Here is a 24841-nt window from a genome sequence, read left to right on the forward strand (position 1 = left end):
GTGTTGTGCCAAGTTCAACGCAACCAATCTAGATGATCTGTGGCAAATAAATACAACAGTGGAGTGAGAATGTATAAACATTTTGTGGTGTTCTGTTCAGTTTCGTTCTAAATTAGAAATAGGAAGCCTCTTTTCTATTAGAGAGAAAAACTCTAATAACTCAGTCAAATTGTTCAAGGTTTCTTGTCTTCATAAAATAGGCATGTTCCTAGTTTTACTCAGATGGAAACTGGGTTTATATATTTTTTCTTTTGTTAAAATAAAGCTTTGTTTAAATATGCAAGAACCTTTTGATGCATAGAGCTGAATTGAAATAAATCTAAACAACCACAAATGATGGTGGTTTCATCTTTATAAGCTTGTCTAAGCTTTTGCCCTTAAAGGCTTCTAACAGTTCAAAGCACAGACATTGCTTGGTTGAACAGAGTCAAAGTGTGATGGCACTTCTTGGCCTTTCAAAAAATGATGCTAGCTTAAATCAGGCTAAGGCATTATAGACTTTCCTGGGGTCTATAATAAATAAAAATTCCCTTCCATTTTTACAGTACAAGGAAATGCCAAAAAGAAAAATGAAACATGTCTAGGTTCCAGAGGCTTTAACTTTATTTTCCATGAAAAATATTTTTCCTCCATGTGAATAAATATACTTTGATTTCTTCCCCATTCACTCTTAATAAAATAAAATAGCTAAAATTTCAATGGATTATTGTATATTCAAGCACAAGTCTTTCAGTTTGCACATTCCCAGCCAAATGGCTATTGGAATTTGTATAATGGTAATAATGTATGGTTTTCATTCAGTATATGCACAGACAAAGAATTATCTGCTTGTCAGTGAAATGTGCTATCTAATTCATTTCATATATCTGCAATGATGGCAGAGCACATTAATACTATTTTATTCAGTGGTCAAAGGTTTTTGTTTGTTTGTTCATTGCAGTTTGCCACTCATAGAAGGACAGTGAGGTGACTTCAGAGGAAACAGTGCATTGTAATCTTCTGCAGAAACTCATGAGACCCTTCCTGTAGGGTTTTTGCATTTTACTGGCCTCCACTGGGCAATCAGACCCTTTAAAATCATATTGAGATCAATCAAGTCATATCATTGTTGGTGCAAATGAAAAAGAAGACATCGTTAGCAATAATTTTTACTAGACTCTAAAAATGTTTATGCTACTTCTGTCCTCTGGTCTTTCTCCTCTTCTAGCTTCCCCAACTCATCTCCTTGTTTTTTGTTTTTGTTTTTCCAGTAGGGAAGAGTCTGTAAGGATTGTATTACTTTTAGTGGGACTATGGTAATGAGAAGATGAAGGATTAGCATGGTAGTGATTTGCTAATGCTTGAAGCTTCTGGGGTTTCCTGGTATAGATTGGATGTTTCCAAAGGCCTGGACAGACTCAGTCTGAGTCAAGTGCTAATGTAGTAAAGCACTGCACTTCCTCTTGACCAGCCTGGCTCCAGAGTGCTTATTAAATATTCTAGATGAGTACTAGACAGAGCAGCAGTAAACTCTCTCCCTTGCATGCAGCACCTATGCAGGAGAGGAACAGGAAACAGATACTCTGTCAGCAAAAATGGGCTGCTTGAGAAAGAAAAGGTGTGGGGGGAAAGAGAGGAAGTTAGAAAGTTTGGTCTGGTAGGAGGTCTCAAGCATCGTGGGGTGACCGTATCACTTTCTTGTGTCTCACTTCCCTGTGCTGGTATGTTGAGGGAAGCTGTCTGGGGTCAGATTTGAATGTCCATTTTAGGGGTGAATTCCTGGAGTTCCTGATCTCTCAGCATTCTCTGAGACTTCCTAACACAGTCTCTATTAGTAATTGAGATTATTTTCACAACTAGGGGAAAAAACCTTATATTCAAAGATGATAGTTTTATATTATGTAGCTTGATTAATTTTATTTGTAAATTATTGGGAGTTAGAGGGAATTCTACCAGTGGGGTATGACAAGGGAAGTGTAGTTAAAAGGACAGAATAGGCAAAAATTTATCCTCTGACAGTGTTCAATAACTTCTGTTCCTCACAACAAATAAAATAAAAGTTTAAATAATTATAAAGTTTTTACTAAATCCTACCCAAGTTAAGAAACGTTCTCAGGGAGCCTTATAAATGTGGATTTTACTCTATTCTCAACTCATCCCGCTGTGATTACTTATTCATACTGTACATGTAGCTACTGTGTTATAAATATGTTACCTCTTGTCACTGAAGCACAATACTTATTTTTCATGGGTGAGATATACTAATGTGAGATAACTTAATCTATATGATGCTGAAAGCCAATCTGAGATTGGATTTTAGAGATATAAATATATGCTAGATGAATGCCAACAAGGCCCGCTTAGCTTGTTAATTTAAAGCCTTGAAAGCATTCAGTAAAATGGGTGTTTGCTGTACATCCATGCGTAGAATGTCAATTCTCATTGCTGTCATTATAAACTTAAAAAGAGAGCCCAATAACTGTGTTCAGCAGACAAACCAAATACATGAAGAAGTCCATTTGCATCATTTCTTGAGAGTAATTACATGAACAATAGGGATCCTCTACCTAAAGTAAAATGTAGCTTGTTATGTATATGTTAAAATATAAGCCCAGGAAACATATTTTGAAGTATTCTTGTGATTAGAGTGAATTTCAAGGCACTGCAAAAAGCCATCTTAACATGTGCAGAGTGAGTCATAACATATTAAAAAAAAAAAAAGCCTGATTCCAACAAGTGAAATACTGAAGCTACATTTTACTCTCACTGCAGTAAATAAAGGGAAATAAATTGCTTTATTTTTGTTAGAAGCAGTAGCATTGCTGGAAGATTAGATTAGGCAGCAGGAATTCTCTTGCTGTTAATTCATTTGAATAGGAATGAGGAGATCTGGATTCTGATAGATTTTAAGGCCAGGAGGGACCATTATATCATCCAGTCTGTTTCCAGCTCAGTTACAGGTTTCCTGTGTGACTTTGGGCATGCCAGTGAGAGTCTGATTTTTCAGAGATGCTTAGCAGCTATAGCAGCAATTGAAGTCAATGGGAGCTGGAGAGGCTTAGCTCCTCTGAAAATCAGACCTAATTAAAGCTTAGCAGGAAATGGTTTTCCTGTCACGCAAAAATCGTTGCGATTTCAAAACAAACAAACGAACACCAAAAAGTCCCATCCCAAATCAGGAAGAAAAGTTAAAACCTTGAATATTTTTGCCAACTGAATATTCCCCCTTCCCCCCAATTCTGTTCAGGTCAATCAAAAATTTGCATTTCAGTTTTGACATTTTTATGGGTTTTTTAACCTTTCTTAATCTAAATTTCAAAACAAAAATTTGTTTCTACTCAAAAAATAAAAATGTCCTATTTCAAAAACGTCAGAGCAGGATGTTTTGACTGTTTCAAATTGTTTTTTCCCCAAACAGTTTTTGAATTAGGAGATTTATCAAAACCAAACCTGTTTCTAAAACAGTTTCAGTTTCAATGAATGGGCATTTTTCAACAGAAAATTCCAGACCAGCTCAAGCCCTAATGCTACTTTGTGCCTCAGTTTCCCCATCTTCAAAATGGGAGGAAAGATCGTTCTTTGCCTCACGATGGTGTTGCAGGGCTAAATTAACTAATGTTTGTGAGGTGCACTGATACTCATGGACTTTAAGCTCGGAAGAGACTATCATGATCATCTAGTCTGACCTCACCCATCCACTCCTATAGTATTCATAACCTCTGTCTGAGTTACTGAAGTCCTCACATCTTGATTTAAAGACTTCAAATGACAGATAATCCACCATTTACACTTGTATAAACAAGCAAGTGACCTGTGCCCCACACTGTAGAAGAAGGCAACCTCCCCACCCCAGTTCTTTGCCAATCTGCCCAGGCAGAAAATTCCTTCCTGACTCCAAATATGATGATAGGTTTAGCCCTGAACATGTGGGTGAGACCCAGCAGCCAGGCAGACACCTGAGAACAAATTCTCTGTAGTAACTCAGAAACTTCCTCTTCTAGTGTCCAATCTCTGGATATTGGAGGTATATGCTAATAGCAGTTATAGCTGGGCCACATACCAGTGTACTTTCATCAGACCATCCCCTTCATAAATTTATCTAGCTCATTCCTGGAACAAGTTAGAAATTGGAATACAATTTTATGCCCCACTGCTCCTCTTGGAAGGGTTTTCCACAACTTCACTCCTCTGATGGTTATAACCTTCATCTAATTTCAAATCTAAACTTATTGATGGCCACTTTGTGGCCATTTGTTCTTATGTCAACATTGGCCCTTAACATAAATAACTCCTCTCCCTCCATGGTGTTTATCCCTCTGATATATTTATAGAAAGGAGTTATACCTACCCCAGACTTAGTTTTGTTTGGCTAAACAAGCCAAGCTCTTTAAGTCTCCTCTCATAAGGTAGGTTCTCCATTCGTCCAATCATCCTAGCAGCCCTTCTCTGCACCTATTCCAGTTTTTATTAATCTTTCTTAAACATAGGAGACCAGAGCTGCGCACAGTATTCCAGATGAGGCCACACCATATAAATGTCTGTTAATAAATGAATGTTGATGATTAGAATTCCCTTATCATGGGAAGACGAATAAAGTGTTAGTTGGGTTTGCCGTGCATTTGAGGATGCTTGACCACTCTACTTTGGAGCCCGGGGCTGAGTGAAAAGGTGGGTTTGATGTCTATCTCCTCCTGGGTTATTAATATTAAATGACAGTTCTGGAAGAGACTCAGGCCAGAAGGGAGCTATAGGCATAGATTGGGTGGAAAAAATGAGTGTCGCAATAAGGTACCAGGCAAAATAAATAAGGTTTGGGAGCATTTCTAGCAAAGAAATGCAGTTTCTATGGCTGTTATGAGATCTAAATTGTCCCTTACTTACTAGACTAAATAAACTCTCAAGCCCCCTTTGAGTAGCATGACTTCCTCTCATGTGCTGTATCCATTCATTCAGCTTTCATCTACAACCGGAAAAACTATTTGCAACCTATGTTATCTCTGTAAACAACTTGTTGCCCACCTTTCAGTAACATATCTTTCTTGATATCATGCAGCTGCTAGTTCCTAATTTTTCCTTGTATGGGTCTCTTGGAATAGGTACTTCCCTTCAAGCTACTCTCTCTCCTTTTGATCATGTTCACACTCCTCTGCTTCTCTACAGTTGGCTTAAGAAGTGGATTTACTGTCAAATCTAGTGTGTTCTGTCTTGTCCTTTCTCTTTAAACCAAAAAAAAAAAAAAAAAAAAAGCCTTAAGCAAATATAAAGTTCTCTGGATATCCCTTAAGGTAGGCATTATCACAAGTGTATATAGCTTATTTCTTTCTAGCTTTAGTATTTGGATGGTCTTTGTTTATAGAACCAGATTACATCATGTAATCAATAAACTGGCATCTGGCAGTTAACTAGTTCTCCGCTTCATTTTCTATGCATGATTAAAATTGCCAAAGATTCTTGTAACTTTCTTCTGAGTGGCATTTTTAGCTACCTTTCTGTCCCATCCCATTGTTTCCACGTTGCTTTCTGTTTAGTTCTTTGTAATGCTTTTCCATTTGCTGCTGCTATTTTTGTTGTTTTCACTTTATTCCTTCGCTGTTTTATTGTTGGGGTTTTGTGCTCCCCCCCACTCTTTCCATCCCGCTTGGAACCAGATTGCTGCAAATCTCCCAATTACCTGTGAAAATACTGCATCCCTTAGACCGACACTTTCATCCAGGCTTTCACTATTTTCTGTCCCTATGTATAATCACTTAATTTGCACCGCTTCACTCCCTCCTGCTAGAAAAGGGCAAACATCAGGATCCCTTTTATATTGAAGTTCTCTCTCTCTCTCCCTCTCTTATTTACACACCAGCTTTGATTCTGGCTTTTCCACTATGCTCTACTTTTATGAATAAGTTCAGCCCTGGTCCAGAGGGGCATAAGAAGTAATTTAGTATTCATGGTAGAGAGTGGCCATATTGTTAAACTGTGTGTGGAGATTTTGAGATGTAGGTTGAATTGAAACCATTAAACTTGAATCATGAAACCTGCCGTGAAAGGGCAGAGTCATCTAGTTGCGGCGGGGGGAGGAGTACATTTTCTAGGATTTACTAAATAATAGAAATCAATCTTTTTAAAAATTGCCTTCTATTAACGTTTGTATATAGCTTGGTCAGTATTATTATTATTTATTTATTTATCTTTAGCCATCTTGTTCTTTGAGCTATTTATGATTATTTTTAAATAAGGATTTCCTGCCTTTCTAGTTTATCCTCATGAACTTATCATCATAGATCAGAACCTGCTTGTTAAACCTATATATCAATAATATGTGAAACAAAAGAATAGCCTATAGCTCTCTCAGGGATTCTGTTTTTTATGTGAGATTACTGTCTAATTATATGAAAATAGTGTTGCATTCCCATGAAATTGTGAATTGTATTTCCTTTTTTGTTGTTGTTGTTATATTGGGATTGATCACACTAGTTAAAAGGACAGACTGTTATATTCTTGCTAATTATTTGTCTCTTAAAATATTATTTGAGCCTGTTCTACCACTGTCCTACTTTCTCAAAACACACATTGAAAGGGAAGCAAAGAATGGAGACCCCATGGGGTTTCCCTGTTGAGCCGTCTTGCTAACATGTTGCTCTACAATCAGCAGCACTTACGTGCTACACTGAGGAAGATTTTAGCTTCCACTGTTCTTATCCCATGAGCTTCTGTCTTTGAGAAAAGCTGTGCAATATCTAAGCAGAGACTGCTGAGACAGGGAACTATGTTGAAAAGTTGAAAAGCACATGGATGCTCAGAAACCAATTGTGGTCAATAATGAGACACTGAATATGTCAATAAATATTTGATATGTGGGGAAAATTAAGAGATTTAGTTTCATTGTGTTATAATTCATATTTTGACTGCCTTCGTGGTCCCAATTTGAATCAAGAAAGAAGAGCTGCATTTTATAACTCAAGATAAATTCATTATCTACATGTAGCTTTTGTTTGTGGTGTGAACGGCCCGAACACAACTAACAGAGCATTTAAACTAATAACATTTTGCTAAGGAAGCATCATACTGTAGGTTCTTTCCAGTTAACTTTGACATCAATACCTATTTGCATAATGATGGTCACATACTTATCTGGCTAGGTAGACAAAATGTGCTACTTATAGACTAGTAAATGTAGAAAGGAATCTGACCTGATAAATTATCTCAAATATTTTACTTTACTTCAATTTGTTGCTGTATTCAAGACTTTATTATCTCATAATCAGATAATTGTTGGTCTTGTTATTTATCTTGCTTTATTAAAGTCAATTACACACGATTTATTAGTTATTAGAAAGGCATAAATAATAAACTTGTAGGCAAGTGGTAAATTAGCATTTTAATTGGACTTCCAACAAATTGTCATAGAATGAATGCATAATTAGATATAAGAAATAATATACCATAGTAAAACTCACCTCCTGAACATGCAGGGCATATTAATTTAGGTGGGGTTGATAGTACTGGCGATTATTAAAATAACCTGTCATTTCCCCTTATAAGACCCAGATTTCAATTGCTTATAACTTTGCCAAACTTTAGCTGGACAGGCTGAAATTTTTCACACTGAGTGTCTGTCTCGGGTATAATTCTCCTGGAAAATTTCAGCCAAAATAGTTTAGCCATTTCCAGGAATGAGTCTAGTGAAAGATACTTTGTTTTGCCCGTGTTAAAAAATTCCGGTGGCCTTTTCTTTGAATTGTTCCAGCATGTCCAAGCTTGTAACGATGACTTGACATTTGGCAGGGATGTGGGGTATGTGTCCAGGATGTGCTTTTGCCATCCCCATGAAAATCTGCCTGGATTTGGCCTAGTTAAAAATCTTTGAAAAATTGCCGTTCACAGATGCTCATTAGAGATTTAGATTTTAGCAGCTAAATTTCCTAAAGGTTCCCTACTGAGCATGCTTGAGCTGAGGGCTGAGCAGGAATTTCCCTGTAATTGTAGCTCTGGGCTGCGGTGGCTGGCTTGGGGGGTGGGGTTGAGGCCAAGGCCAAGGAACTGAATCTGAGAAAAGAGAGTTTGTTTCTCTTGTGCTCTCAGTGACTTGCCCCAGCTGGGCTCAGGTAGCATGGAGAAGGAAACTGCCTGATTCAAATGCAGACAGGACAAGGTGGACCTGGTTGAGGGTGGTGAAGCTATATTGGGATGAGGCATTGGGATGTAGACGGGGCCTGGCTTGGCAGAGAGACTAGGACAAGGAGCCAAGGGCATTGAGATTGGATGAGGAATTTGGGGAAGGAGACTGAAACTAGGTGTCAGTGGGGGCAAGAAATTTGAGGTTGGGAGGACAACTAGAGGCAAGGGAGGAGGAGGAAATAGCTTGTTTGAGGAGCCAGGATTGGGGGATCTGGTACTGGCATAGCAAGGAGTCTGGAGAAAAGGATCTGGGGAATAGACTGGAAAAGGGAGACTGGGACAGAGAGTCCAGAGGGGCTCTAAGACTTGTTTCTTTGCAGAGACTAAGACTAGGATGAAAATATGGAAGAGTGGAGGCCAGGACTTGCTGGGTGAGGCAAATGGGACTGGGATGAAGAGCCAGGTGTGGGAAAGAAACAGGACTGGGACAGGAACAGGTTGGAGGGGGGTCAAAAGGGATTATGGTTGGGAGGAATGGGTAGAAAAGTGTGCTCATTACAGCTATTGAAAAAATAATATGCAATCGTGTAACTAAAGATGGTATCATAATGCATATGTACGAAGAGGCTGAGTTAAGGTTGCACAAGCACCCTTAATTCTGGCATTTAATAATGTGTTTTTGATGTAGTTTATATGTGTACGTGTGTAATAAATATATAGAATTTGGACCTGGTGTACTGTCCACTGAAGTCAAGAGAGATTCCCATTAAGCTCAGGTCCCAGAACCTTTGGCCTGCAAAGGAAATAATTCATCTTTCCTTTTACAAATACGAATTTATTTCAGAAACAAAATGCTTATATTGCCCGTAAGTGTGAGGCATATTGAATCTGTAGGTGATATTTCTAGAAGTTAGCTCATTTCTGATTAGCTTTTAGTACAATTGTTTGCTCCAGATTTGCTATAATTGTGGAAAAAGCAGTTCAATGCTGTGAAAGATTAGTTTCACCCTCATCAGAGATAGTGAAATAATCTCATCTGGGCAAGGACTTTTTATGTGTATGAATAGCACGAAGCATAATGGAGCTCTGATGTCAACCGTGGCCTCCAGGTGCTTCCATAATGCAAATAATAATAAGACGAATAATGATTCTACAATGGCCACACCAACTGTTCAAAAACATTTTCTCATAATTCTCCTGATCTTTGTTGAGGCATTTTCTGGTGATATTAGAAATGCGCAAATAATATAATATTAAGAATTGAACATTAGCCTGATTTTTGGACCGTATTCAAACCCCAAATTAAAAAAAAATATATTGTCCTTCCTTATCCCCTTTGCAAGGCTTCTTCTTTTCTATGCCCTCCAGTGCCCCCTTCTGACAGATTCCCAGTACTCCATCTCCTAGACAGGCCCCAGGACAACCCTTTGATATCTTCTGGAGGAAGGAACTGTAACTCTCCAATCTCTTCTGTGTGATTGTTTCCTTCCCTCCACTGCTTCTTTTGGACCTAGTAGGAAGCATTATAATATTCACCAATGTGTGCAGCCAAATAAAACATCCCTTAGTGGCCCATGTGTTAGCCAGTTCTGAGAAGCTGAATAAATCCAAGTATCACCTGGACCAAGGGCTCCTAAGAATTCAAGATTCCTCCTTCTAGCCTTATGACTCCATAATTACAATTACAATGTGAGTGGCCCTATGTGGCATCCCATAGACATCTCACCCACATCCCTGAAAAACTCTGGAGTGAAATAGCGGGTTGGCTGTCATTTCACACAATACACCTCCAGTCAAGCTTCAAGGAGAATTGTGGCTGCGGAGAGTGTCATGTGCTTTGGTATTGTTCTCTATGGGTTCATATAGTTTGGATAAGCATCCAGAGTAAACCTTATTAGTAACCACCCTCCCCACATTTATATGAAGTCTGATTCTTTTGAAGCTGGCTTATATTGTGTTTTTATAGTTTGGCTATTGCAATATTACTTTGTAATTTGCTGTTGTCCATAGGTTGGCTGCACCCATGCTTGGGTTTTTATTTTTCTTAACGTTATTCCCTGGTAGTCATAGACCAGAACACTTTAGTATAAATGAGTATCGGCCCATAGTGTCCAAATGTTAAAAATCAGCAATGTGCTTGGGTACACTAATGGGAAACAGACTGTCATACCATAAATAGATAATAATAATAACCATTATGCCATCAGTTTCAATATTAACTCAGATGCTATCTGTAGGATCTAATTTACTTCCTGTGGAACCAGCATGTACATAAGTGCATATATTCATCCCTGTCTGACCAAGTGGACATGTGTGTTCATGTATATTTGTGTGTCTGCATAGAATCGTATACATGTAGGGCTGGAAGGGACCTCAAGAAATCATCTAATTCATTCTTCCATGTTGAGTCAGAATTAAGTGTTCCTCAACCATCCTCTAAGGGATATTTGCACATATAATATGTTATAGAGGGGTGTTATAGAGGTTTGTATATCTGCATGTATAACATGTTATAGAGGGGTGTGTGTGTGTGTGGTTGTTTGTGTTCGTCTATCCTTCCCCAGCCAATATTGTTAAAGATAGGAGCCATAATACTGTCGTGACAAATTTCAAATGCATGAAATTGCAAAATCATGCTGAATTATGCTAGTCATTAATGTTGCAAGTTGATTTGCAAGAGATTTTCAGGAATGTATGAGGCTGTGGAAATTCATGGAAAACTATTATCTCTGGAAAACTTGAAAGCCATGCAAATGAACTGGTAAACATTTTCATGTTAAATTGCACAAAAAACATATTAACTGGTTTCAGCCAACACTTTCTCTAATGGATTATCATTCTACAGCTATTTATCATAGTGTTTTTCTAACTGTGAGAGAATGGAAAAATTAAGAATGCCCTCACGCATTTCTACTTGGCTGTGAAATGTGATGGCCTTATTGTTGTGTAGCTGTAAATACAACAATATTCCTTTAGGATTAATGCTTGGTTCAGGACCTACACAGGAATTTGTCATGTCATGTCTATGCTTTTGTCCTACACTCTTATCTAACTTGAAAATTCTACACTATCTGTTTAAAATTTCACTTTGCTATTTCCAGGCATGTGGGTCACAGGTTAGTGTAAGTGCTAAAAAAAAAACAAAAAACCAGCTACATTATTGTATACCAGCATAGTTATATCATAATCAATATTTAAATCCTCTTCACTATGCATATTTTAGTCCTCTTCCTCCAACTGACAAAGCAGTCACCTTCCCAATTGCTTCCAGTTTTGGCTGGCTGCATAGCTGATGTTTATATTTTTAAATTCAAGATGTGTTTGACAGCCAAATGCTGGAAGAGAGCTTTCTATTCAGACTGTCAGTTTTGCACATTGTGTGGCCTTAGATGGAGCACTCACCTCCCAGACGTTCAAACACTGAAATGTGACCTTGTTCCTGAACAATTGTTACCTTCACAAAATTGTACTTTTCCGTTTGCAGGTTAATTTTGTAATATTACAAAATAACAACACACACTCTACCTGTGTGGAAATTCTGGTACTAAGAAGGAAGATGTATTAATCCATTATCTCTGGCAACCTTCCAATCATGGTGTGCAAAATACAGACAGCATGCTTAGAAATCCATGTATGGTGAAAGCAGCTAAAAGCATAACATTGGGGCAATGTTTTCATCAGGGTAATGCAGAACTGTAAATCATGACAACTTAAATATGCTTAAGTAAATAGAAACATTCTGTCACCTTTGACCTAACTGGTCTATTGTGTTTTTCTGCCTTTGCTGATCTAGGCTACCGTGTGACTGGTTTGACAGATTTAGTAAGCAGCCATCAAATTACCGCTGTGGGTACACAGTGATTAACTTTATATTCTATTCTGCCATCCTAAGAGTGTGTATTATTAGATATTGCTGTGACATTCACTTGAGACAATCGTTTGAAAAACACAAAAAGGGCTTGGTGTTCAGGTTTGATGTTTTCTCTGCCAGAGTATATAGGGTAGCAAGTTCTAATAAGACTTTTAGAAGAGGAAAGTAAAAATATAGTTAAAACTATAGCACAGAATAAATTATCAGGACAGTGTGAATAAAGAGACAAATATTAAAGAAACTTAAAAAAAAGAAAAAAAAAAAAAAGGCACAATGGATGGGACTCTCCAACCTCCTACTAGAGCTGTGCATGGAGAGGTTCCTGCATACAATGACCTTTCTTACTCTAAATGTGTGTGTGTGTGTGGGGGGGGGTAGATGTCTCTGCAATACCGCAAGCCTTATTCTCTGGATGTCATAGGGTGTGTTCTATGGGTTTGAGTCTCAGTCTGGGTCCGGGTTCCTGGTAGGAAAGAAGAACAACAGTTGGCCAGGTTGGTGATGGGAGGAAGCAAGTAAAGGCTGGGGTTCCAACCCTCAGTTTGGCTGAAATAAATAAATACAGCCAATATGATGCTGTACTACCTTTCCTGCAGTGCTCTCTATCCCCAGAGCTTCTGGGGACAGCTGTACCCCTGGTAGCATTGCTGCCATGGAGATGTGTTGCTTAGATCTATGTCAGGGGTCAGAGCTGGTGAAGCCAAAAATCCCTGGAAGAGGAGCCAAATCCTCACCCTTCCAAGAGCCCCCTTAAAAAGGAGAATCCTGGGGTAAGTTGGGGGTGGGTGCGAGGGGCGATCTTGTAATGGCAGTGTGTGTGGCCAGGGTGGACCCAGGACCTGGGGTCATGTCATATCATATCATATTTTCTGGCTGATACAAGGGAGCCTGGAGCAAATTAGGGAACAGTCAATGATGCCCTAAGCAGCCCTTGACAGCCCAATATTGTGTGTGTATGTGTGGTGAGGGTACGGGGGATTGGCACAGGAATGAATTTGGCTCTGTGTGACTTGCTTAAGGCCAGAGAGGCAAACAATGTTACAGTCAGGAGTTTCTTGGCTCCGCGTCCTGGCTCCATTTTTAGATCACAGCTCACTCTGGTACCTCATAAGGAGATAGAGGTAAATGATAAAAAAGATGTTTGTGCACAGCTGAGGAATGAATCTGAACACACACTGAATTAGCAAATCAAATGGAATAAAAAAGCAGTAGCAAAGAATAAATTGAAACATAAAAGAAAGCATCCAGAATCAAAGATGTTGTAAATGACACTGTAGGAAACTGAGGCAGATAAAAGCAAAGATTACACTGTTGGATAAAAGTATTATTCCTTTACTTCTCTTTGAATATAGTTATGAAACTACAGCTGAACAGGAAAGTCTATTGACAAATACTTTAGCTGCTTCAAGTTACATGATCCTAGTATCTCAAGTGAAACCATAAATACCCCATGGGCATTTTCCTTCTCTTGTTGAACTAGTTAGAAGTACTGATGTTAACGTCTGTGAAAACAAGGCTGTGTATGTGGCAGAATATTGCTATGCAGATATAATTCCCATTACTATTAAAGGGACCAGCACATCCATGAAGAAAATAATACTCTATTGAAATTACAATCACCTTTATTAATTCCACATTGTGTACAAATGAATTTCAGTTTGTCTTAACCAGTTTAATAGTGAATGATCTTTAACCCTTGGGTTGTTGATCAGCACACACATCATCTCATATGTCACAACTCGCCAATATATACAAAGAAAAGTTGATCTTACCATCTAATTGTTTTCATATATCTAGCAAAACCAGAAGACCTAGAGGAAGAATAGACAAATAACTCGAAAAAGGATCACAGCAGGAGAAAGGTATTACAATTATTGGAAGCGGTGATTTATTTAAATGAAGGCAGACGCTACTGAAATCTTTCCATAGGTTTTTACAGAATGAGCTAGAGATCCTTAGAACCCAGAGGGATTTGTGAAAGAATCCCAAAAGCTAAAGAAACCATGTCTTGGGTTGACAAGATGTGATCTGGCTCTGATATGAAGGATTCCCATACCAGGCACACACAAGGGGAAAATAAAAGGAGCATTAGGATAATGTATAAAGTTTCAGAGGGGTGAATGGAATCAATGATTTACCAGCGATCCCTTTAAGAAAGATACTTAGAAATTGTAAAATTGGGAGCAGCATGTGGTGCTTTTTCGGAAGAATGAGGCAAGGGTTTAAAATGCAGATTGTGTAATTTCCTTTGAAAGAAGTGATGGGTAATTCCTTTGTAATTATACATGGATGAATTAATTATTCTCTAATGAACTCAAATAAAAACTTCATTTCATGGTGCAGTCTTTTCTTTTCTTAATTAAAAATATCCAAGAGCATATTTCTAATAGGCTGTGATTTTTTCTCTTTGGGATTATTGCTGCAGTTAGGCTTGTTTCAGTCCTAATATGTCAACACTGGCGTTGCGGATCCTCTGTTTGAACTAGCCTCTCATTACTGGCTGGATTATGTCTCAACCAGGACATGGGAACTGGGATGAGAAATGGCTCTAAGGGTCCAATCCTACCTTCACTGAAGTCAATGGAGAGATTCCCATTGGCTGCACTAAAGCTGGGTCAGACCCCGAGAGCATTATTTCCTTCTCCCCCATTCTGTGCAGCAGCACAGTTGGCAGGCACAATGTGGTTAGGGAGCACAATTGCTGCTCCGGGTTACTGCTCCTAAGTGTGTATAGCTTCTAGGGCAGGGAGAGTATTTTGAGAGATGGTCCATGGTCCCCACCCATCCTCACACTGGGCGATTTGGTGACTGGAGGCAGAAGGGAGTACACTTTATCACCTGCCAAAAGCACAGTGGAGCTCCCACCGGGTCCCAGAACTGAAGCCAGAGCCTCAAGAACTATTCTGGTTGATTTGTTTGATTCTGGTTGATTTGTTGTGTGCTGCAGTGGATTACCACACATAGATTTAGCCATTCTTGGTTAAATCTGTATAATTTTACAATTCCTTTGTATTTGTGGTTTAAAAAACGCCCAGAAGTTGAACTTCTATAGGCTAGGAGAGTTTAATATGAACTGAATAGTGTCTGCATTCCAGTGTATTACCTTTTCTTTATTGTGCAGTGGTCCTTTAAAACCTGCAAAATAGAGAGGTCCTTTGAGCAAGCATTTGTTTCTTCAATTTCTCTCCTGCATTGAATGTAACTGTGTGTTTGTAAGCTTGGGAGACTACAAATATATGCCATATATCTGACTAAATGTGTTGGTAACACCCTTTTCTATAGGTTCATTAATTGGTGAAAAATAAAGTTAGTATAGTGGCAGTGCAATACGTATGATATTAACAATATTGAATCCATTGATCACCAGCTGTATTATACCAATGAATATTAGATATTTTTGGAGAGTTCATTGTTGGGGGAAACTTGTCTTGATGTGGAGGGGCACTGTAAGCCCCTCTGTGCTACTTAGGCCTGTGTTGAGGCTACATGGGGGGCCTCAGAGCATTAACACAAGGTTTCTGTATCACCATTGGGAGCAGAGTTATGCCATGGGGAGGATGCAAGGACAATCCAATGGCAATAAGCACATGGATATGTTGGATGGAGGGACTGTGGCTGCTACTTCAAGGGAAGGGGGTGTTTGCATTTACAACTCTACAGCCTGGCCATGGGGGGTTGAGAAATGAGGGGGATTTTACTGCTCTGGGACTTCTCTGTCACAAAGTCTAATTAATTGGGTCTCATGCAAGAGAAGTAAATGTCACCATTTCTGGATAGAATTAGGTTTTCCATTAAGTTTATGTTCCTCTTAATTCTGGGATCACATCTAGTACTGGAATTTGGGTGGTAAATATTGATTTCCCCTTCATTAAATATATGTTTTTGTTACAATTCTCAATACCATTCTGGAAAATAGGAGGCCAGGTTCCAGGCACAAATGTAATGGATAAAGGTACATGTGTGGAAAGCAGTTTCACATTTCCAACATTTGCGAAGACTTTCAGCAGAAACTCAAATTCATTTATTCTCTTGATTATTTCTCTCTCTCAATTCACCTAGACCCTAAATAATTATGAGTGTAATGATCTTGAACCCTCACATGAACGCAGCTTGCTGAGGCTTGACAATTGCTTTATATTATCATTCACATCTTGCACAACACAGGGAATGTTATTTGGAAAAAATAATATGCTTTCTGACTTTGAACATCACTTATTTTTGTGCTTTGACACTGTAATGGGATGATGCCAGTTAAATCCTAGATCAAAACAATACAATGATTTTGAAACATTGGCACCTATGTAGGTCATTTATTATAATGTTTCCGTAGTAAAACACTTTAATGTCTCAGAAAGCGGTTTCCATCTTTGACTTTGGATACGCACCATAAAGGATGAACACAACAATTCCAATAAATGCTGCATTTATCATTTGCTTCATATTGAAGGGCTTGGAAGACATGACTGGCAATACCAGGTTGGAGCAATGGTTGAAGCAAGGGTCTGGTCTACCTCTTAGAGCTGGATGCAGGCTGGAGTGGGCATGGGAGCAAAACCAAGGGTCAGAGTCAGGCGTCAGAATCAAAAGCTTAAGCCCAAAGATTAACTGGAGTCCCAGTCAGAAGGTGCAGCAGAGGATTGGAGCTGGGAGTCAGAACAAAGCTGGGGGCTAGAGCAGATCTGGGATGGGGCTAAAGCGAGGCTAGAGATGGCAGAGGCAGGGACAGGACAAAGCACAGCTGAGGGCTAGGAATATGCTGAGCAGCCACTGGCGTGCTGCTGCTACTATTTGAGTCCAGGGGGGTGGGCGGGCGCAAGAAGGAAGTATCAGCCTCCTGACTCCTGCAACCAATCAGGTGTCACAGTCCATCAGACAACTTCTGTCAAGACCAGCTGTGTTCAGTAGGTTGCCAGGAGACTGGCTCTGCTGCAAGCTGGTGCCTGACGCGATCGTTTTTGGCTCAGGTTAATCTTTAGGGGGAAAAAGGTTAAATCTATTTTCCATTGATCCTAATCAATTGCAGTTTAAAGGTTCTAAAATGCTTCTGGCCACTCCCACCTCTCGTAGGAATGTTTCCAATGTGCTAAGATTAACCATGCGCTTTATTCAATTCAAATGTCAATGTCTCACTAGTTCTTGATGATACAACTTCCGCAAACCTTCCATGGCTCTGGATTTCTTCTGCCTTCCTCTTGTCCTGTTATTCTGTCAGTGGTTCTTATTCTTCATCTCCAAGCATTCCTAAGCTGACACTGATCTTCATGGTCTCCTTCACCATCTCAAACAACCATTTTCTGGATCTTCCTGGCAGTCTTTCTCTTGTGACTAATAGCTCTTGTAATCTCTGTCCAACAAATCCTCTGTCTCATCTTCTCACATGACCCAGCCATCTCAGTCCATGCTCTCTCAGCTTTTGCATGATGGGGGCTACCTATGCCATGGCTGATACCATTTCTCTTTGTAGGCTATCACCTCTTATCTGACACAGCATCCACCTGAGCATTCTCGTTCAGCAGTAAGAAGAAGTTTTTTTCCCTCTCTTCCTCTTTGGCTAGCATTCTAATCCATACATTAAAACCAACATTTGGCCATTCATATATACTTTACATAACACATTCTTATTACAGAGAATTCCCACCAATTCTTTCCATTTGCACCAGCTGCTCTTCATGAAACTCCTAATCTCCACGACCACATGCCCATCATAGCTCATCACTGAACCAAGGTATCTGAATTCTTGCATAGAGGTTAACTCTATATCATCTACATTTACTGGCTTCTTATTGTACCTGTCAATGAAGCATTGCATGTATTCCATTTTTTGTTGGCTAATCTATAAACCATTTTCTTCTCATGCAGTTCTCCATCATTCGAGATCCCATTCCAATTTGTATTTATCTTTGCAATGCCACATAATATCACATGCAAAATGCACACTGTGTGGATCCCCTAATCTCCTGCATGATGGTATCCATTACAATCATAAATAGGAATGGGCTTAAGACTGATCCTGGATGTAGACCATCTCTCACTGTGAATGGATCATTGAAGCTGCAGCTGCTTCTCATTAGTGTCGTACTGCCCTCCTACATGTCCCTAATAGTCTGAATATATGTCTCTGGTAGACTGCATGAGCATAGACCACCATATCAGTTCTTTGGGAACTCTGTCATAAGCCTTATCTAAGTCTACAAATACTAAATGCTATTCCTTGTTTTTCTCCCTGTACTTCTCCTGCAATATTCAGACTGAAAACACTGAGTCATCTATTGTTGACCCTCCTGGCATAAACCTGAAATTACTATCATTTATTTGATGCTCTAGTGACTCTCAAAGTCTTTTTCTGATGATTCTTTCCAACCATTTAATTGTATGAATCATTAACCTTATGAGTCTGTAATTACTCTGCACATATCTTTTACATTTTAAGATAGATACCAGCATGTTCTTCCGCTGCTCATTGGGCATTTTTCCAGTTTGGGGGATTAAGTGGTTGAAGTTTACCATCATCACTGCCCCCTCAAGGCCTAATGCTTTAAAGCTTCCATTGGTACACTGTATGGTCCCACTGCCTACTCATGTTTCATCATCTTTAGCACAGTTTGAGTTTTCACCATGGTGATGGGTCTTGTGAGGTTGTTGCTTTCACATACTTCCCTCAATGGTTTCCTCAGATTCTCTCAACTGAGCAGTTTCTCCAAAAGATCACTGCCATCCCCTGATGATTTTGCTGTCTTCCATCAGCCCTATTCCATGGCTCTACATGTAATTAGCCAAATTCAGATTCACGAACCAAAGCTTTCTTTGTGTTGTTACTCAGCTAGTTCTTAGACTTAAGCTTTGAAGTTTTGGCCACTCCTCCTCATTAGCAAAGAGCAAACAACAAAACTTTTGCACACTCCCAAATATTAACTATTGTAGATGTGTCAGGGAATACTTGCACCATAGTTACTCTGGCATTCAGAATATGGATTTTTTCAGAATAAGGCTTTGATTTAGAAAGGCCTATAAGCACACTTAAGTTAATTGGACAGAAGTATGTGCCTACATACTTTGCGGAACAAAGATGTAAGTGCCTAAAGCTGCATTCTGATATGACATCAATCTAACCCAACTGAGCATGCTCAGAAAAAGACAGAAATCTACAAGGTGAATAATATTTAGTTCTGTTTGAGCAAGAGGGAAGGAAGGGAAACATCTATTTAAAACACAAACAACATCTGGATTGAACATAATAACAGGATGTCAGGTTCTAGGACCCAGCTTGGAGATACAGGACTATACTTCTGATTCATCCTGGTAGCCAGACCAAGTGGAACTCATCCCCAACTCAGGAGGAGAGAATTTAAGGCAAGAAAAGCATAAAGGGGTGAGACAAGACACCTTGCAGAGAGAGTCCCAGTAACAGCCAAATCAGGAAGAAACTCAAGCTTGAATTATGCTCTTTGTTCTTAAATTAAATTAAAGACAACCCTAGAAAGAGAGAAGAAAGTCTTGAGTTTTGCAGAGAGAATTGAGTTTTGCACATTAATCCTCTGTGTGTGTGCACGCGCGCATGCGCGTGCTTCATGCTCATGTTTGTGCCCATGCTGGGTGGAGGTGGAGGCTCAGCCCATTCACAGGCATCTGAAGTTTCAATGTGTCCCTCTTTCTACTTTAAAAAAAATTAATCTATTAATTTTTAAGGGCTTGACATACTAAGATATAAGTCATCAATGCATGCTATACCGTCCAATAAAACATAAGGATGAAATCAATGGGGATTTTGCTATTGACTTCACTGTTGTTATTATTTGTTATGTTTATTAAAATAGTACCTCGGGGCTAATTAAGAACAAGTCTTTGTTGTTCTAGGCACTGTACAAACAGAGTAGTAGATAGTACTTGTCTCAAAGAAAGATAAGGGAAAAAGATAGAACCTACAACCAGAGTGGTTGATTGCCAAAATCATGCTAGTTTCATGGGTTTTGTTTGTCTGTTTTGTGTTGATTTTGTTCAGAGATTAGTGAAACAGAAAAACAAAGGAAGGTAGAGGGGATGTTGAAGGGAGGTGAGTGAGTGAGGATGATAGGGCAATAGAGGAGATGGAAGGGAGGAAGGAAGAAGGCATGAAGGACAGGTGGAGTCAGTTTGAGTTAATGGGGCCAGTATTTCACCCAGAAGACCTTTGTGGGAAAACAAAGTTATTTGGCTCCATATGACTGAAAGTCAAATAACAGATGCCAACTCCAGCTCCAAGATCCAACCTAATTGTCCAAAATTCAGATTGCTGTATAAATGCTAAATCCCACTCCAGAAGACTAAACTTGATTGCAGTTGTCCCTGTGCTTATTCCAACATCTAGAGATTCCACTAGACAAAGTGTTCTTGCAGTGTTATGTAAACTGTCTCATACTAGAGTCTTAGTACCTCGAAGGAAGCGTACAGAGTAATTTATCAACATTTGTGATCCAAACTTGAAACAATAGCTATGAAAACACTTTAGGTGCATCAATTGCAGGTCAGGGTGACAGTAAATACTGTAAGGAATTTTTCCATCTCATTTTATCCTCTAATGAAGACCATTGTGAAAACAATATCTGTTAATGTGTTTGTTGATGGTTACCAGGTTATACAAACCTCTGTCAGAACATCTTTTGTGAAGAAGACGTATGATATTTAATGCAAATGATACTCCTTTTAAATTATATTTTAATTCTATTTCCCTTAATAAATGTGTTCAAAGAAATGTTAAATATGTACATAAACTAAAGTATTCTTCCAATGGGCTTAATATCACTTTAAATGAATTGTAATATATTCATTCATTTGAATATGTATTAACATTAATAAATTTGGTATAATAACAGGCACATCTTGCACTGGGAGATTAATTGATCATTTGATTTCACTTGATATTTTAGGGCTGATACAGAACCCGCTCCAGTGGGCTTTGGTTGAAGCATGTAGTTGACAAAGGCTATGTCTAGATTGACAGCGGCAAATTTGCCGCCATCAGATCGATTTATCCGGATCGATTGAACAGAGGAGGAGATCCGCTCAATCGACCTGGAAATCGACGCTATTAATCCACCTCCACCAGGTGGAGTACTGCTGCAACGATGGGAGTGCATTTCCCATCTGCACAGCGAACTGAAGACACCGCGGTAAGTAGGAGTTAGGAAGTCAATGGGAGAGTAGCTTGCGTATCTCCTGTCAACTGCCACCGAATTTGATGCCAAGTGTAGACATAGGCAAATAAGACTGAAAAGTATAAGAGAAGATCTGCTTGCATCTGGTGTTATTTCAGAGTTTTCTAATCTTATCTTCTCATTTGTTGAAGCACTAAATACAAATTTAAAAATCAATTTTCTGATGGGGAAAAAATTGTGAAGAAAAGTGTGCCCAAGGAAAATAATTGCTCTCCATTTTTCTGGTAGCTTGCTTTCACAAAACACTCTTTCATGACTAACCCTTTGGGAATAAGGATTTAAGAGTCTCTTTTAGTTCACTTCAACAACTGAGCAAAAACGCAGTTGTAAGATTTTTGGTAATGCTGTCAATTAAAAACATTAACTCAGATGAAACTTGCCAAATGTGTTCAAGTCGTTTTTAAACACCCATTGCTTTCTGAAAATAAACTGAAAGGAAGTAATGCATGAAAATAAGTAGCTAGATTTAAAAATATATTATTGCTTATCCTTCATTTGCTCTTTGATCTAATTGGTTAAGGACATTTAGTGTTTGTTCATTTTGGCTCATAATAGATCTGAAGACATTTACGTTTAGAAATAGGGATTTAAAATATATAAAACAGCTGCTTTTTAAATAGAAAGTCTAATTATGCCTATGATTACATTCAATTTTGATTAGTATGCATACAAATCCTTACTCTCCTCATATATTCAAGCTGAGATATGGATCATTGGAGCTAAGATTAAAGTACAAAAGAATAACTTGAGAAATGCATGGCAAGACCAATGCAAAAAGTAAATGCTGGTTTTTATCACTAAAATGTTTATTTGTCATTTTAGCTACACACAGACTTGGATCCTGGAAGCAGCAAAATCAAGTATATCCTGTCAGGAGATGGAGCTGGAACAATCTTTGTGATCAATGACAAGACTGGAGATATTCATGCTATGAAAAGACTTGATCGTGAGGAAAAGGCAGAGTACACGCTAACAGCTCAAGCAGTCGATAGGGATACAAACAAACCTCTGGAGCCTCCTTCAGAATTCATTATTAAGGTTCAAGACATCAATGACAATGCACCAGAGTTTCTTGATGGCCCATATCATGCCACTGTTCCAGAAATGTCCATTGTGGGTATGTACACCTATACGTACAAAAAGCTTTGAAAAGTCACCCTTTAAAATAGCCCAATACACCAATGATGGGGGAAAAAATGTTCATTTCATTCTGATTTTTAACTTCTTGATCAAAGTGCTCAACTACAGTACAATATCTTGAGAACCTCAGTAATAAGTAAATGACTCTGTTATATTAAAATATGTTTCTTTGCACAACAGTACTTCAGTGGCCTAAATTTACAGTCTACTCATGATGCTGTAGAGTATTGTTACTGAGGAGAATTTATCAAGATTGTTTCAGCATGCCACACTAATCCTATTGATATTTTGTTGATGTTAAATTGTCTCTGTGTGTGTATTTGTTCACAGCTCTAGCACTTACAGTATGTGGATACATACTCATTTATGTTCCTCCACATATAATGATAATCAGCCAAAAACACGAAAATGAAAGCTGTTATGTCTAAAAATTAATAGTGAGACTCTAGAGTGGGCTTAACCATGTAGCCATGTGTTTTGAAACGAGGGAGGTAGAATGGGTCAATAAAGAAAGCTGAGAGGAGAGGATGAAGAGAATGAATGTGGTAGAAGGAAAAGAAAAATAAGAAAATATATGCAAAATGAAGTTAATAGATTTTATTGGTATTGTGTTCCTTTATATTACTTCACAGATGGTTTTCGTGTGTGTCCTGGATAAAGATATGTTTGTTTCATTGTGCAATTCTGGTGTGTGTTTTGTTTTATATATCTATATCTGCAACTGTATAGACATAGACCTGTACAGGTAGATAGAGAGCTACAGATACCTAGGAATATATAGAAATTCAATTAATTGTATCTTACTCTGAGAGTAGGCCTCATCAGAACCACTAGGAGTAATTGCAGAGCACTCAGTGTGAGTGAGGACATCAGAATCTGTCCCATAGTAAGAATGATTTCCCAGGTTTACCAGTATTAAACTGCAAATAATGTAGATTTCTGCAGTTCTTGCCTTGACAGCCATAGAGTACAAGTGTTTATATATATAAACACTTATTTGAAGGCATGCCAAGCCTCTTTACAAACATAATAGTGCCCTGTCAAAGAGTTTGGCAAATAGCATTCTGTTCTATTGCAGTTAAACACACACACAAAGAGCCATGATATATGGGGCTAGAACTGTCATCTTCCTGAAATTCAGAACAATGAATTGCATGAGGACCTTTTCAAATCTAACTGCCGCAGACCCAGTAGCACTAGCATAGTTAAGGTAGGGTTTGCATGTCAATTATAATTCTTCTCCATATTTGTTGTCTTGGTTGCTTTGAATCACTTCCACTGAAATTGGTATATGAGTTTTCAACCTGAATGTCAGTTCCTTTACCAAAACACAAGTTTAATATGCTAAGCTGTTTTATTCTATAGCAGTACAAACAATGTGAACCTGGTTTCACATGATATTTTTGCCAAGCTCTAGGCAAGAAAATGTCTTAATGAAATTAAAAAGGGGAGGCGGCAGGAAAGAAATGGCAGGCTAATCCTTATATGAACTGGACTTACAGGGCATTCTGAAGAAAAGCTAGAAGGGAAACACAAAGATATGCCTGCAGGGCAAAAATAGTTCCTGAGCATTAATTTTATTATTAAAAATCATTTATATAGCCCATAACTGAATGTAGCACTTTACAAACATAGATTAAAACATCACATGATTCCTATCCAAGAGAGCTTCAATCTAAGTAAAACAAGGCAAATCATAGATAGGGCACTGTGTATTAGATCAGGTAAAGGAAAACATAGGGGTTACTGACGAGAAGAGGCAGATTGAAAGGGATGTTCTTTAATGAGGTAATTGAAGAGAAAAGAGATGGTGGATGAGAGCAGAAGAAGGGAAGGAAAGTGAGAAGGAGAACGGCAATGAAGGAGCAGTAAAGTGAAAGGATGAGAAAAGCATATGGAATATGAGTGGGATTTGATACAAATGAGACCAGTTATGTGGTAAAGGATAGACAACCAATGGAGAGAGAAAAGATCATATGCTGGGAGTGACAGGAGTGATAGATGAAATTAGCAGAGGGTTATGGACAGACAGGGAGGGAAAGGTGAGAGGCAGGAAATCTAGACTGTAGAAGTTTATTAATCAAATCAAGAGGTGGCCATCATATGAAAAAAGGTTTTAGCAGATGGATAGTGAAAGAAGGATGCTTTTGGGGAACATTAAAGAAGAAGTGATAGGTTTTGGCAAAAGATTATATATGGAAAGAATTGGAGATGAGTCAATCATTGGTATCAAGAATCTGATCCTGGGAGACAAGAAGGAGAGGGGAGTTACCAATGAAGATAGAGAAGGGATGGTACAGTGTGTCATTCCTGCTGTGTGCTAGAAGCAGAGGAAGGCACAGTTGCTCCTGAAATTCCCACTGAACTTACCAGGCCTATGCCTTTGCTGTTCGGTACAATGTTGCCCATAACCATTTTGTTTTAAAATGCTATAGTCAATCTTCAAACATTTAATAACAACAACAACCTGGGTGAAAACAAATAATACATCATTTTAAAAGAAGGCTTGGATTTAGAATTACCATATGATTTGTGCACTCCAATGTTATAG

General features: G+C 38.6%; 1 protein-coding gene across 1 annotated transcript in view; it reads left to right on the top strand.

The window, feature by feature from the left end:
• Positions 1-24841, top strand: part of CDH8 (cadherin 8) — a 195391-nt gene that overhangs the window by 46253 nt on the left and 124297 nt on the right. Inside the window, exon 3 of the mRNA XM_067540112.1 lies at positions 21973-22267. Within this exon, the coding sequence (XP_067396213.1) occupies positions 21973-22267 (295 nt within the window). The remainder of the gene's footprint in view (positions 1-21972; positions 22268-24841) is intronic.

This window comes from Emydura macquarii, unplaced genomic scaffold (genome assembly GCF_026122565.2).
Source record: "Emydura macquarii macquarii isolate MOO-44397 ecotype Brisbane River unplaced genomic scaffold, CSIRO-AGI_Emac_v2 contig_561, whole genome shotgun sequence".
NCBI classification, from domain to species: Eukaryota; Metazoa; Chordata; order Testudines; family Chelidae; genus Emydura; species Emydura macquarii.